General features: G+C 35.4%; 1 protein-coding gene across 5 annotated transcripts in view; it reads right to left on the reverse strand.

Annotated features, from left to right (window-relative positions):
• LOC128210973 (dynein axonemal heavy chain 2-like) overlaps nt 1–15,829 on the reverse strand; it is a 66,211-nt gene that overhangs the window by 16,277 nt on the left and 34,105 nt on the right. For 4 of the 5 annotated variants that reach the window (XM_052915328.1, XM_052915329.1, XM_052915326.1 and 1 more), the window contains exons 39-58: nt 15,361–15,486; nt 14,717–14,941; nt 14,299–14,416; nt 13,565–13,719; nt 13,126–13,248; nt 12,532–12,690; nt 11,719–11,963; nt 11,104–11,302; nt 10,500–10,724; nt 10,195–10,299; nt 9,664–9,852; nt 9,182–9,398; nt 6,302–6,451; nt 5,819–5,986; nt 5,391–5,551; nt 4,799–4,938; nt 4,380–4,512; nt 2,854–2,999; nt 2,272–2,482; nt 1,402–1,518 (exon numbers count right to left, since the gene is read on the reverse strand). In XM_052915328.1, coding sequence (XP_052771288.1) covers nt 1,402–1,518; nt 2,272–2,482; nt 2,854–2,999; nt 4,380–4,512; nt 4,799–4,938; nt 5,391–5,551; nt 5,819–5,986; nt 6,302–6,451; nt 9,182–9,398; nt 9,664–9,852; nt 10,195–10,299; nt 10,500–10,724; nt 11,104–11,302; nt 11,719–11,963; nt 12,532–12,690; nt 13,126–13,248; nt 13,565–13,719; nt 14,299–14,416; nt 14,717–14,941; nt 15,361–15,486 — 3,312 coding nt within the window. Of the gene's footprint in view, nt 1–752; nt 895–1,401; nt 1,519–2,271; nt 2,483–2,853; nt 3,000–4,379; nt 4,513–4,798; nt 4,939–5,390; nt 5,552–5,818; nt 5,987–6,301; nt 6,452–9,181; nt 9,399–9,663; nt 9,853–10,194; nt 10,300–10,499; nt 10,725–11,103; nt 11,303–11,718; nt 11,964–12,531; nt 12,691–13,125; nt 13,249–13,564; nt 13,720–14,298; nt 14,417–14,716; nt 14,942–15,360; nt 15,487–15,829 lie in introns of all 5 variants that reach the window. The other variant, XM_052915327.1, reaches the window with a different exon arrangement.

Raw genomic sequence — 15,829 nt, forward strand, 5'->3', positions numbered from 1 at the left:
TTTCCAAAGATTTGAATTTATTGTTCCAAATTTTTCACCCTAACATCTAAGAATTGTTTATCAAAAAGTTGAAACACCAAAAACAACATATCAGTGAGGAAGCAGGTGCATTGGCATGTCCAGATGGAATCATTAACTAAAGCTGAAATACCGGGTAGTATGTATTTGAAATAAATTTAAACAAGATATTTCAAGCCGTAGAAATATCCAATATTTTCTCTAACCATTTCACTTTCAAAAAATATGAATTGATTTTTTTTATCCAAATTAAAGCTGTTTTTCCAATCTGGTCTTGCCTATGCATAGGAATGTTCTTTTCTGATTAAAACTCTGCAAAGTTAAGACAAAAGCCTGAAAAATCATTGGGCCAGCAAATATGTCGCTTTGTACCAACAAAGTGCGGAAATATGAGATACATTTTTGCTAAATTTTTGCAAATTTTGCAAACTGTTACTAACTTAAACCATAAAATAAATGTTAAAAAAACAAACATGTTTGCTGTCAAAGTTTAACAGTAAAAAGAGGCTCCTTTCAAAATCTGTGCAAACAAATCACCACACCAGCACCTGTGCGAAGTCACAAGCTAACAAAACATCTGTTAAAACTGCAAAATAGTCATGTGATTAGCATAAACCAACCAAAAAAGCATAACTTTGACCAACACAGAGTGCAACAACCAATTGGAGCAGGTCAAAAGTCAACCAACCAATGGGAGGAGGTCATGTGATCTACATTCACCAATGAAAATTTACCAAGCTGTCTTTTGGCCTCTGCCCAAGTGGGGTCTTGACCCCGAAGAATCATGACAGCTTCCATGACTTTTTCAACAAGTGTGGGTGGTCTGCCATAGGATTTAATCTCAGTCATGTCCTTTTTGTTTAAGGATTCTAAAGCCTGGCAGAAAGAAATTCAAATAGAACATTAGTAACTTAGATAAATACTGGATGACTTTTCAGATGGTCTGAAAGAGAAGTGTTATTTTATAGCCAATATTGACAAGTAATGATAACCATTATGCATCAATATTGAATACCACAAATGATTTTGCTCAAACAGTGAACAATAGATCAATGTTTAATTGTACAATTTTGAAAATAAGCAATATATAAGTATCATTTCTATTGGAAAGTGTCTATTTTTGTGTACATTTTTGTACACAAGGTTAACATAATCATATCACCTGTCAAAGAGTAACAGTACAGATTGGCTATTGTCGTATATATCAGATTTAAACATGGACTGGTCATGTGAGGTTGATTATTAATAATAGTACTTATATTTAAAGACGTTAACCATTCACATTGTCCTGTATAATATATTAAAATGAGCAAAATTTTAAAGTTGACTTTATAAAAGAACTGTAACATTATTAAGTTTCAACTACAGCAAGAGCATACTTACACTGATGGCTTCTTGAAGTGCGGGCAAAGCCTCATTTAGATCATTCTGAGCCAGGTCTGCCATGTGCTGACACTTTATCTCCTCATCAGCGATACGCTCAGACTTCTGGGCCACGGACTGGAATATGGCATTGGACAAATACAGGGTCAGTACACATGGACAACAGTGGGGTCTTCTTGAGTGATAAACCTTCGGTCATATAACAGTTAACAAAAAAGTCCTTTTGCTGGATAACAATTATTGGGTGATTGTTTTGATATATGGAATGATAAAATTGTAGAGGAACTAAGCTATAAATTGCTTGTTTAGCTGCAACTGGTTTGACTTATTCTCATTACTTATAAACAAACAGGTGCCAGTTGCCTATCGTTATACCTAATTAATAGTGTTTTTTTAGTATTTCTATTGGCCAGCAATAGCGGGTAAGCAATAAATTTGAGAGTCATTTTGCTGAATATTTATTAACACTGATGGATGACTTTTATCACAATGTGCTTTCAAAGGAAGATGTCATTAAGAAATTACCCCACCCTCACCTACCCACTTTGTTGTTCCTCAGCTTTCTGTTTCTAGTTCGCTATGATCATGAGGTATTCCTCACACATTTATCTACCAATATACTCCACCCTCCAATAAATCATAACTCATTCAAAAATCCTCATACGATTGTTACTGGTTATTAGACACAGGATTCTTTTTACATCGAAATCTGAGGGAAAAAAGTGCGTCTAATACCCAGTTAATTATGGTAGTTGATTCTCAGCCTCCCATTTCCGACTGACGTTGATGATGAGGTATGTCCCACACTTAGTCTCCCAATAAACCCCAAACTCCAACAACAAATCATAACACAATCAACCTCCCCTGTACCTTTTGTTGTTCATCAGCCTCCCGTTTCTGGCTGACAATGATGACGAGGTACTCCTCACACTGCTTTTGGAACTGCGCGACCTTTGTCTTAGCTTCTTCCAGCTCAACGGACATCTTTTCAACTTTCTCTCTCGTCTCATCGATCTTGCTCAGACCGTTCTTCAGCTTGTTCGCTGCATCTCCTAGCTCTTTCTTCTTGGCAAAGAGAAGTCTGAATACAGAGAGATATTTTGTAATGTCAGTATTTTATATCAACACATAAGATTTGAGAACATAACAGTATTACTATGACGTCACAAAATGTTAGCTGTAGAAAACAACAATGTCAGCACTGAAAATAAGCACCTGCTTTATTTCATTGGTCGAATTCAATTTTAGTCATGAGAAAACATTAATAAAAGTCAAACTCTTTACATTTTCAATAAAAATAAAATATGATTTAATATAACAATACATTCTAATCTTTTTGATCTTTCGACATTACATATTTTTTATTTTATCAAGTTGTAATAGCTGCTAGTTGAACTTTTATCCTTTTTTCAATTTTTACCTGCTAATCAGCCTTTAGCAAATAAAACTTACTTTTTATAGCCACTGACAAGTTCTAGATAGTTTGTGGGTGTCACATAGTTATGTCTTTTCATCTCAGCGTACATTTTTGCCGAGAAATCGGACACAGATTTGTGCATGATTGAGAAAACGGCGGCAAGATTGCCCTTGTGACCATCCTGTGTAGAGAAACAAACAAAACAAAACTGTAGAACAAGTAAACAATGTAACATAAAATTAACATGATCAGTTCAATAGGAGGCCTGAATGGAGCTTAATAGTCTGCTGCAACTTCTATATAATTTATTTAATTATTTTAGCTGGGTTGTGAAGACAGCTAAAAACAAAAATGGGTCACTCTTGAGTCTGTTTCCTGTGGAGAAACCAGTACTGATATTCTTTTTGAGAGGCAATGAGAAAAATTGCGCTGGCAGGAATGGGTGTTGGGTGAGAGGTGGATACCTATATCACTACCTCACTCTCTCATTCTTTCCTTCTATTTACAATTGTTCCTGGAAACTAACAGTAACCCTTTTTGGTATATATGTGGCCCTCTTAGGTCCTTATCACATTCAATTAGAATTGAGATAAGATATGAACAGTTATGCCCCTTATTGCACTTACAAATTAAACACCATGAGATACCGGTATTCCACAAAAAGTACACAAATCTGAACAATGGCTCAGCCTTTGAAAGCTTAGTAACTTAAAGGGAAATATTTCTATTATAAGATGGAATTAGGACAGTCTCATGTCGGGTCTGTATTCGCCCATCACTGGTGCAAATATTTGAGGTTTTCCGGATATCTTTTAATTAATCAATAATCACAGCTATGACTTTCAACCAAGTAAATGTCACTACAAATATCAAGGCCTCAAGAAGTGTGCAATAATTATGATCATAAAACTTGTGTAACTAAAAGTTATAACTATGTATAATTGGTTTCATTAGTTATAGAAGAAAATCCAATCTTAGTGAGCTTTGCCTTTAAACATGTTTACTCATTGGTACTTTTTGTAAAACATTCTCATGTCAGCATGAAACAGAACATAAACTGAAAACAAAAATATCCAACTGTCAACAGGTCAACTTTCAACATTCCTACTTCTGAAAGCCAGTAACAAGTTCAAGGTAATTCATAGGGGTGATGTAGACGTGACGTCTCAGTTCGAGGAGTATTTTCTGTGACATTGCTATGCATGACTTGTGCATAAGGGCAAATATCTGTCCAACTTTTGCTTTTACTTGTTTCTGTAGTAGTATATTAACAAGGAGGTGTTTAAAATCTACATACAAACATTCCAAGAACTGATAAGTGCCAAACTGATTACTTTTTTAATACAAAACTGACTAGAAATAAACAGTGCAATAAATATTTGGCTGTCATAAAGGACTGAGTGCTACTTTTGATGTGCAAAAAAATTAATAATGTCAGGTCGTGAGTTTGCAAATCATTAACTGCTCTAGCGCTTCATTAATATTTGAATGCGTAGGCCAAAAACCTTTTTTCTGAGTTTTGTACAGAAAGATGTATCCATAAATAGAAGCTATCTCTCACCTCCTCCTCACTGCCCAGGGATTCCTCACTCAGGTATTTGTCTGCAACCTCCAACAATGCATCCAACGGCCATTCACTGAACCAGTCTATTGTCGTACAGTTCACAAACGCTGGGTACATACGGATACGGTTCCTGAATTGCAGTAAATGTTAAAAAATGTTATTATAAGTTGTTTGCTAGTTCTAAAACCCCCATCTTATATGAGGTATATAATAATAATTGCAGAAGTTTACTTTTTTAATTACCAGGTCAAACAATGATCAATATGGTCAAAAAGAGATAATGTAAAAATGTAATCACTAATTGCTCTCTCACAACAGCTATCTTCTTGATGTAAAGCCCGCTTTCTTTCTATCAGGAAGGCAATTTTTGGGGGGCTGGTCATTCTTACCTCAATTTAATATAGAATGACATTTACCTGAAAGGCTCTCCTACAGGGCTCATACAGAGCACCACATGCAGATTGGCCCGTACCCTCTCTATCAGGAAGGCAAATATGCTCTGAGGCTGGTCATCTATTCCTTCCTTCTTTGCTTCATCGGACAAGGCATTCCTCACCTGCAGAAAAATAAAGAGGACTCATTCATTGATGTAAGAAAATAAGACTTCCATAATTATCTTCATTCTATGAATCTAGAGAATGTTCGAAAACTGAATCTCAAGATGAAAACACCATCAGTACCAAATAGTATACTTGTCCTCAAACATTCAGTTTTTTCTTAGCAATCAAGTGTTGTTGCACCTCATAACTCAACTGGCTATTTTCTCCCCTAAATGACTGGACAAAAAACAAATGTCACAATATTTAACTCCCTTACACACAACAAAATATTACCATTGATATTACCTCTCCTCAATATTAAAAAAATACCTCCTACAACTCATCAATCTTGTTCAGGTTTGGCAACCCCTCAGAGGAAAGCAAATTATTGACATGGAACACACTGATTATCTCCCCTTAAATCTCGTTATGCTACTACCTCCCCTGAACACAGTATGAATATACATACCTCCTCAAATTCATCAGCCTTGTATAGGTTTGGCACCTCCCCAGAAGAGAGCACATTGTTAATGTCTTCCAGAAAGCTCTCTTCAACAACCTGAATGTCATTAAACAGGAAAACTGTTGGCTTGTTCTCGACACCAGCTTGGTAGTACAGCTTCTTCAGGTCTGAAATAGAAGAATAAAACATAAATTTGATGTAAAACTATTGGAATAAATGATAATTCATTGTCATCATCATCATTGTCATCATCATCATCATCATCATCATCATCATCATGACTGAAAATTGGCCCATTACAGATATAACCTTTTCTTTTAAGATGTCTTCATAATTGAGATATAATAAGCTTGTATTAACTAGATTAAGCAAACTCAAATAGCTCCAAACTTGTGGGTATTTCATATAACCAAATTAAACATTAAACACATTACCATCTCTGAACTCCTGTTTGCGGTAGTGCTTGGTGACCTCAATCTGGAATGTTGTGTAGTCGCAGATATTTGCTGCAAGACGAGTCAGACTCTGGCGTCCAGATCCACCAATACCGACCAGCAACATGTTACCCCTGGGTTGACGAATCACACGCACAATCTTGGAGACTAGAAATCAAAATGATAGATCAAATATGAGGTTAAAAAATTCTTGAATTTTAAAGAAAAAACTCTTACTTAACTCATCAATTTGAAAAATATTAATTCAAAGTCATCATAAAAGTATATTTTATGAGAGAAAATATCAAGTATTAAATTCTTACAGCTATTTTTTTTTTTTTTTAAATCTGAGTTCTTTGAATCCTTTTTCTATTCAGATGCTTTATGAATATGGTTTTCCATACAGTGACTCTTAAAAAGAAGAGCCTAGAACCATCTTGATAAGTCTATTTAATATTTCTAAAAATAGACCAAAATACATACTGTGTTCAATAGCATCCCTAAAGAGCACGAGATCCATACGAACAACGCTGGGCATCTCGTTGTAGTCCTCAAGCTTTTCCTGCATGAGTTTTTTCAATGCCACGATGTCTGGGATATCCTCGTAAACGTTGTTTGTACCGTAGTAATCACCTATAGAAGGGGGGTAAATAGATTAGTTGTTATTGTTTTTCAGCAAATTTCTTTTAACGGTTATTAAAAATAATGTACCACAGGAAATTAATGCAGCCATCAGTTGTTTAGGGGTTGAATCTTTGCAACACTAAAAGGCTTGTTAATTTCTAATGGAAAACGTTCTATTGTACCATAACTTAATGGGAAATCAAGATCAAAGTTTACAAAAACTGGTCTTACGTCCCTTTAACTGCAAATAATGACGTGAAGGCATTTCCCATATAAGAAATATTTTCAACTTACAAAATCATTTATAAGTTATAGATACTAGACCCATTTACCGATATACTCCCATGCTACTCATTGCAGCGTGCCTACCTCAACTGATTAGCGCTTTGATAGGAGAATAATAATGAATTTAATAATGAGATAAGAGAAAGAATTTTGATAGGGTACAAGTATCATTGACTAACCACTGCCTCTACCATTTTTATGGGCTCTAGCTTAAGGTGGAATTTGGATGCTAACTTTATGAACTGCGGTTCAAGAAAAAACACAGTCTTGAAGTCTGGTTACTCTATTAACAAGATGCTGGTTATCAATCAAACATTCATGGCCCATAAAGGGAGTACATTTCGTCAATACATAAAAGCCATGTGCTTTTATGTATTGACGAAATGTATAACAAATGGATTACTTTGACCACCTCCCACAACTGAACAGGTGGTCAGTCAGGCTCCATTCCTGTCATATCATTCACAGTTAAGAGTTAAAGCAGTATACTGAATATTGATAGCAATTTGACTCCTTATTGAGCTGTTGTGTTTTTGTTGGAACCATATTTCATCTAGTTAGTGCCCAAGCTCAGCTCATAAATTATCTATAAGATATCATTTACTGTCCTGGTCATTACAACACAAAGCAATTTAGGGTATGATATATTAAAGCATACAAGGATTTTCCTAATGGGCATTTATTATAGAGACATCTATTATCAATAATCTCTACTTATGTGCAGCAAAGATAATTATTTTTTAAATTTAAATCAAATTGAATTTTAAATCAAACTAATTTGATATCAGTTTCAAAATTAGGCATTATTATTCACACTTTAAACCAATATGTACTGTACTGTTCAATTCAAAGTAACAATATCATGTAACATGTTATAAAGCTAACCTGGTCCAATTTTATTTACCAGAGCTATCACAAAATGATAACATTTCTACAATCTTTGTTCAAGATTTTCATTTAAGTATTTATTTTAGCAAAGGGCATAACCCCGTAGCCATGTGATTTTTCATACACATTCAACAGTATATATAATAATGATATAAAAAGTGGGACATGACATGACATGACATGACTTGACATACGGTAACGTGGCTTGTAAAACTTCTTTATGTTTCCTAGACATTCATATTTCGAGGTACATTAAGATTGTGAATTTTGTTGGTGAAATATTGACTGTGATTTCACTTTGCTGACAGTTAAGGTGGAATGCTACCCTGAGCGATTTCTCTATTATTGTTTTTTGGTATATTTTGAAGACTGTAGTTTCAAAACTGTTTCAAATATTGAAAATGTAAAAACAGTCCCTATTTGGGCATAAGCTGTTTTATTTTTACACCAGTTTTCGAACATAAACTCGAAAATCACTCAGGGTTGCGTTCTACCTTACCTTCTGAAAAGATTTTCAAATATTGACACATTCAAGGGAAATTTGATCTACACATACAATGACAAAAATACACCCACATATACACATCGATATATATACATATATGTTCTGTCTAACATGTATACATACACATCTACAAGTATGTACAAGTATGAACATTTCTAGCTAAACATGTGTACCATGATACATACCAGATCGATAGTCGCCTTTAAAAATACACATTTATATGACAACAAATAAACTTAATGTATGTGTTACCATCACATAACAAGAGTGCCGCAAAGCGAACGCCAACGCTCACCTGTTTTTTCGTTCGAATATGGGCATCACTCAACAGTCATTAAAGTCAAGTTATAGGCCTTGTTTTACATGTGTGTATTGTCTACTGCAACATGTTTACCAAGTTTTTGTTAATGCTTTGAACTATTTTTGATTTTGGCCAGGGTTAAAGTTTTTGCACCCTGTCACCGACAAGACCAACAACACTATGACAATACCTCTATATTTTGTATGAAAAACAGACAAGCTAAAAATCATAGATGAAATAATATAAAGAGTTAATTAAAAAGAGTGTCAGCTGTCATTTTTCAGTTCTTATTCAAACAAGAAAAAGTTCCACTATAATCTAAACTAAAGTCACTCAGCAAGCTACAGTCAAAACTTCCTATGTCAACCTCTGTTATCTTGATGTACTGGTTATGTGTAACATTTTTTGATTATTTTTCGATTAAGTTATACAGTTTTTGTATTTTGGTTACATTGAATGTACGTTATCTCAAAGTATTTTCAGAGGTCCCAATACTTTGACATAGCGAGTTTTGCTTGTACATTCAAAAATAAGGTGTTAATCTCATAATTAACAAATGATAATAATTGTTGAATTAGTAGGAAATAGTTACGAAGAATTCCAAGTTAATGCAAACAAAACATGATATTCACACAAAGAAATGATATTAGTTATTCAAGAATTAAGCAGTTATTACAAGCTATGATATTATGAACAGAATCAGAAAATGTTCAGCATGAAATGTTATGCTTTAAAATACTAGCACAGAAAAAACTCTTACCAAATATTGGTGGTTGCTTGTTTGGACAGATGTTGTGGTATGTCTGATCGAAGAGTGTCCCAAGTTTCTCAGTGATAAGGTTGATGAAGTTCTCCTTGTCATTGTCATCGATGAGACGGTCGTAGAAGACGCGGAAACACTCGTGGATCCAGAGTCTTGTCATTGCGTGACGCGTATCATGGAAATCTTTGTCAGCTCTCAGCAACCCTTGGAATACCTAGGAGAGAAAGCAAATGTTTATAAGCATTTATCTTATAATGATTGTGGTTAAAGTTGTTACCACATTAATATATTATAATTATTTGTTTAAACAGTATTTATTTTAAGCAAGTAAGACATGTTACAAAATATAGTTATATTACATAAATTTATGACTGAGAAGGAATCCAATGGAGCCTTAAAACCTTCTTGCAATGGCTTCAATATTTCTGTTCATTTTCATAGAATTGTTTATCTCTAACCAAATCAACACACTAGCGTACCCTGGAAATATCTCTCAGGTTGAAAAGATAGTGAATCTTGGTAGGTGTGGGCAGGAACTTGGCGGTCACAGACTGGTACATCTCAATGGTGGCCTGTGTCATTATGTCCCCGATAGGTTTGACCTCCTCTTCAAAGTTCTGTAGCTTCTGGTTTATCATGCTGCCAAAGATGCGCTTGATTTGTGATTCCTGGAGAAGAGATCAAATGCCTTGTTCATCATTACAATAGTGGCTTGCACAGCTCAGAGAGGATGTCAGTTACTCAGTAAATTGGCTTTGGTCAAAAGAGTTCCTACCTTGCAAAGATGGGCAGGTCTTTGGTTTGATTCTCAGACCAACCACTGCTTCACTACGCTTTAGAAATATTTTATATCTTAAGCAGCCAGATGAATGAAAAGCTACATTGGATTTAAAGCATAGTTTAATGTTTTCCAACAATAAAGAGAAATGTTTGCGTTTCATGGCAAAACTAAAGTTGTGATTTAACAAGTGTTACTACAAAATGAAATTAAAGGTTCCTGGATTACATACATTGGGGAAGGTCATATTGATGAGGTTAAACTTGCTCTGTAGACGGGTGGAAATGTGTTGTCTGCCTCCTCCGGGAGGACCCATCGCAGCAACCAGGAACATATCCTACAGTCAAAAAAATGAAAATTAATTAATTTCCAATTTAAACCAGTATTGCAACAAAGATTGCAAACATAAATGAACATATGACAAATCTTAAACGAACATAACTAAAAAATGAGACGGACATTTGTAACAAAGGAATCTATTTAATTGACTTAAAGACTGTTTCTCTGAAAGCAGATCAACTATATTAGTTCATGTACCTTAATGTATTTCTGTGTCTGCTTCGTCCTGTCATACCAGAACCCATAGTCGAGCCACATCTTGACGAGCTCTAGAGGGGGCTGTGATCCGAACGTGTCCTTGGCTGGCATGTTAAAGTCATCCAGGAACGTGAGTAGTTTCTTTCCACCAATGGGGACATACACACCCTTCGTTCTCTTCTCTACACGGCTCTCAATGATGTCCTGTACATTGTTGGAGGTGGTCTAAAACAGAAAAAGATTTTGCATATAATTATTTTTAGTATGAAAATTTATTTAATTAAAGCAAAAAAGATATAGAATATATAATGTACATCTATGTGTAATTACCAGCAAGCGTCTTATTGGCAAGGCTAAGCAAGATTTTATTTAAAAAATTTACAAAATAAATATGTTGCTGTTGACATAACAGATCTCGAATATACAGTCAAAAGCTGTTTGCTTGATATTGCTTGGCTCGATTTCCTTGTTAGCTCGAACTTGATGTTAAGGATCAATTTTTTTTAAATCTTTGTAAGCATTCCCACTGCTCAATATAAGCGAGGCTTGAAGTATTTGGGTCGGTCCCTGGGATATCGAGCCAACAGGTTTTGACAGTACCTACCTGGGCAGACATGTTGACAGTGAGTACACTATAAGACTTGGGATCAAGTTTGGAGAGCGTGTTTTCTGCCACGGAAGTTTTCCCAGTGCCGACTGGGCCGACCAGCATGACAGGGTTCAGGTTCTTGATGAGGGTCTGCGTCAAGTATTGGTATCGTACCGTGTCCACTGTTGGTACCATTAGCTTGAAGAATGGCAGACTGGAAACAAAATATCATATTTCATTGTAATCATAGCGAATACTCTTCCATTTTAAAGATGATCAACAAGAACAAATCATTTTAGCCAGATTTATTGGCCTTGCTATATTTAATACGGAGACTAATGAGAATAAGGTTTTAACTCAATGCCAAATAACGGTTTATCTCGGGTAAGCTCCTCAATAATGCTGAGATCTATTACATCAGGGCAAGGATAATACAGCAACCTTATTCTTCAAACAACAGACCAAAGAAAAAGGAACCATAATGCATCAAATATCTTTTCCTTAATTTATTTTGGTCTCTATGCATACCTGAGCCATGTTTTGTACTCTATGCATACCTGCTATGCCCATCTGGGATTATATTTCCGACTAGTTTTGTACTACCAACTATGTTTTGGTTTCAATGCCTACCTTGGGTTGTATTTCCATCCATGTTTCAGTTTCTCCTCCCAGTGCACCCAGGTCTTTCCCTTCGGGTCGACGTAATACTCATAAATCGAGTCTTTGTTAGGGAACGTTCCCTCCATTTCACGAATATATGCGTCAATCTTCTTGCGTCCATCCTCATCAACAGTACAGCAGATGGACCAGATCATACAAAACTGGAACCACAGTTCCAGCATACGGACAAAGTTCTCCTGGTCGTTCTCATCAACCTGGAACCAAAGAGCACGCATAAATAGCACTGATCTGTATGTAATGTGCAGTAATAGTTGCATAAATCACTATGCTTTGCCAAAGTTAAGAATTTGCTACAAATGCACCTTAATACTGAGCTCCTTTATCAGGTGTTCAATGAAGCTCAAATAATGACAGTGTATTCATGATTAACATATTCAACTAAACACAATCCCATTTCCCAACTAGAGCACCATTCTGCGAAATGTTAATATGTCAATAATGTTGAGGCCCCTGCTGGAAGTTATAATGTTACGTTAGAATTGCTCTTTGATGTAGATTGTTATTATTGAAAATTTGAAAAGGAATTTTGACAGATGACTCTTCAATGTGACCTTGTCTTTTACCTAAACACAATGCAGGCCTTGCACATGAAACGCTGTCTTCTCATAATGAACAATTGTGCCATGTTATTTCAAAATCCCCCAATGCATGACAAAGTTACAGCCAGACATTGGTGTTATGAAAATTTGTCAAGCTCACTGCAAGTGGGCTTGACAAGAATATTAATGCAATAAAAGATGAATTATATTTATTTCCACATACCCCATTCTCCACCGTTCCGAGGGCATCAAACAGCCTGGTAAGGGAGGCAACCACATTCAGCTCAGCAGCAGGCACTAGCTCGGTACAGTTCAGTCTTTTGAAATCGAGAAGCTTGTCCAGGTACTTGTCGAGAAGACGACGCAGCTCCTCTACTACAGCCTGATGTAAGGAAATCAATAGTAAACTGATATAGGGTTAAAAATGTTTAGTAGCAGTCAACAACTTTTTGAAGCAGCAGTCAACAGTTCTGTGCAGTTAAATTCCTTGGACTCAAGAATCTAAGTCAAAGTATCTGTCAAGAAAGCAGCAATTCTTTTATTGTTACGACAGGGCAACTGGTATCAGTTTTACTACGAGACTTAAGTTGCTACTTCAATAATCTTAAAACTCCATACACATCCATAATGTTTTTCCTCAACTTTATGTTCATTTTTAATGGTGGCTAAAATTCAGTTCACACAAATATGTAGCAAAATAATGAAATTATGACACTACCGGTAAGTTATAACAATTTACCACTAAAATTGATCTTAAATAAAACAGGCCCATGAAGACCACAATTGTAGCTCAAACAAACATTTCATGACTTCTTACCTTTGAAGTTTTCTTGGAGAGCCAAGACTCAATGAATGGTTTCCATCCCATGTCAATGTAGTCATTGTAGACCATACCACAACGAGACACCGTGGCGGGGGAGGCAACAGCCAAGTCTCCAACCTACAGTTGTAAAAACAGATTGTGATTTATTGAAAAAAAAGGATATTTCCTTTTTGAAAAGCACCACCTATAGCCAATAAAACAATATTGTTAACTTTAACAAAGATGAAATGTTTAATTACAGATATTTTCAAAACTACAGCAGCCAATTGAATAAACTTGGTTACTCAGAATGTTTATTGATTGGTCAATATTTATCAAAAACTAATTATTGACCAATCAAATCATTTTTATGTGCAAACTATCCAAAAATAAACTAAGACAACTTATCATAGTTAAATACAAATGGCTGCAGTTGTACAATTGAAGAAAGTACCTCAAACAGCAGTGAGACTTGGTCCGGCATGGAGATACGTTCACCGTTGATGAGAGTGAGAATTTTGTTATCGTCCATGACAGAGTTCATACTCTCAATCCAGAGTGTGTCCACCGGCCCATCAAACACAATCCATTTCTCATCCGGCTTCTCATCTGCAAACATGCGAAAATTATGTACTTACATGTTTATACTGATACAAAAAAAGAAATTGAAATCTTTATGAAACTAGTTTCGGATATTGGCCCCAATTTCATATAAAGCTTCACAGGCTTAAGTATCTTATTTCATTTGGCAAAACTATGTGTTTATACTTTAGTATATAGCAACAAGCAGTTTATCATAGTTATCTATATTTCCTTTCAAGGTCTCAGAACTTTTAAAAATATTGAACAAAATATACACACAAAATAGTGAGCTTTGCTTGATCCTGTCATAAGGGACTGAAGCATTTTTGAGAAATTAGGGACCTTCTGTTTTGTTTATCTGATCTGGACTTGCATAAATCCAATATTGTTTTAGCTGGAATGATGGTACCACCTTCACATATGAATCTCGGCATTGTTAAAAAGTATACCAAGATTCATATGAAAACCTTTAATAGTTTGCAGGTCATGACCAATTTTAAATCTACTGACAATAATGACATCAAATATCCAAAAGCTATGACAAAAAAATTATTCTCAAAAAAATAGCTGACGCTCATAATGTTGTTCATAAACATGAGCTCTTACCAGCACAAGTCTGTCTCATGACACTAGAGAGAACACCATCTGTCCATTCATTGGTGTTCAGGTCAAACTCTCCGTACAGTTCACCTAGCGACAAGGCCTTCGGGTTCAATGGGTAGTCCTGGATAGAAATGTACACACAGTTGTGGGGCAGGTTTTACTTGAGAATTTAGTTTATTTTAGATTTACAGTAAAGGCAGCTGTACTCTTACATAAATTACACTCCATTATTGATGAAGTTATTGCAGTTAGTATTTTTATTCTTAATTTCAACTGAAATCAGACATGAAATGACCTATTTAGCAATCTATCAAGGCTTATCAAATGCTTTCAAATATGATCAAAGGAATGCCCGGCATCCAAAATTAACATAATAATACACAGGATACGTTCCTTTTTACAGTTTCTTTTCTACACCTACCTTGACTATCTGGTAGGTGGCGGCTGTTTCTGGGTTCTTGTTCAATGACGCCATGGAGGCCTGCAGTATTCTCCAGGTGGTTGACTTGGATGACTGTGTTCCGCCCACCATCATAACAGAGTGACGAGATGTCTTCGTCTCATACAGTTGGATCACCTTCGTGATAGCGTGTTCGTTCGCAATCAGGTTATGTTCTCTCATCTCCTTAGTGATTGCGTTCTTCAGCTGTTTGGGTGAGCAAGGATATAAACTTATAAAATTTTGGACTGTCAAAATATATTACTCTAAAGTACATACATATACATTTATATACAGTGTCTCCTCCCCCCTCCCTTTTTAAGGGAGGTCAGTCCCAAGAGAAGAGTTACAAAGAGGTGTTTTTCCCTTTTGCCAAATTTTTTTTACCAATTTATTTGACATATATTTCAGGCTGAATCTGCATTTGAAGTAAACAGAAGTATGATAGCTTGAGGCTTATTAACTCTGTTTCAGAATACCTGACATTGAGCCTCCGTGTCGGCACCAACAACCCGAATTGGTATGGAGGAAATACTGTTCGTACATATAAATTTATCACAAAAATGTAGAAGTAGATAAACTGAGATAGAATACTTTGGAATAGTCAATAAACTGAGATAGAATACCTTAGAATAGTCAATGGCAGGTGTCTCAACACCCGGGAATAGATCGGACATAACTCCATTGAACAGTGGCAGATCTACGGACGTCAGCTTGGCAACGTTCATATCCTTCATTGAGAGCAGTAGAAGCTGGAGAAAGAGATTGATTTGCATATTATCATTTTATATTTGCACATACATCTATAGTTCTTCAAAGTATTATGTTAATAATGGTAGCATAAAAACCATCATTTGGTCACAAGATAATTTATAAACATTTTACTTTTTAAAAACATGATTGTAGTAACTACCTGAATTAAACAAATAAATTCATACAGTTTTCCATGAAACCCTGAGTCTACTATTCATTCAAGCACTATTATGTATTTCAAACATTTTTCTGCAATAAATTATCAAAAGACAAGGTCAGATTTTGCCAAGTATAAATTGGATTCAAATTCACTGCACAAATCTGTTATAAATAACAACTGAC

The sequence above is a fragment of the Mya arenaria genome, chromosome 12 (assembly GCF_026914265.1).
Source record: "Mya arenaria isolate MELC-2E11 chromosome 12, ASM2691426v1".
Classification (NCBI taxonomy): domain Eukaryota; kingdom Metazoa; phylum Mollusca; class Bivalvia; order Myida; family Myidae; genus Mya; species Mya arenaria.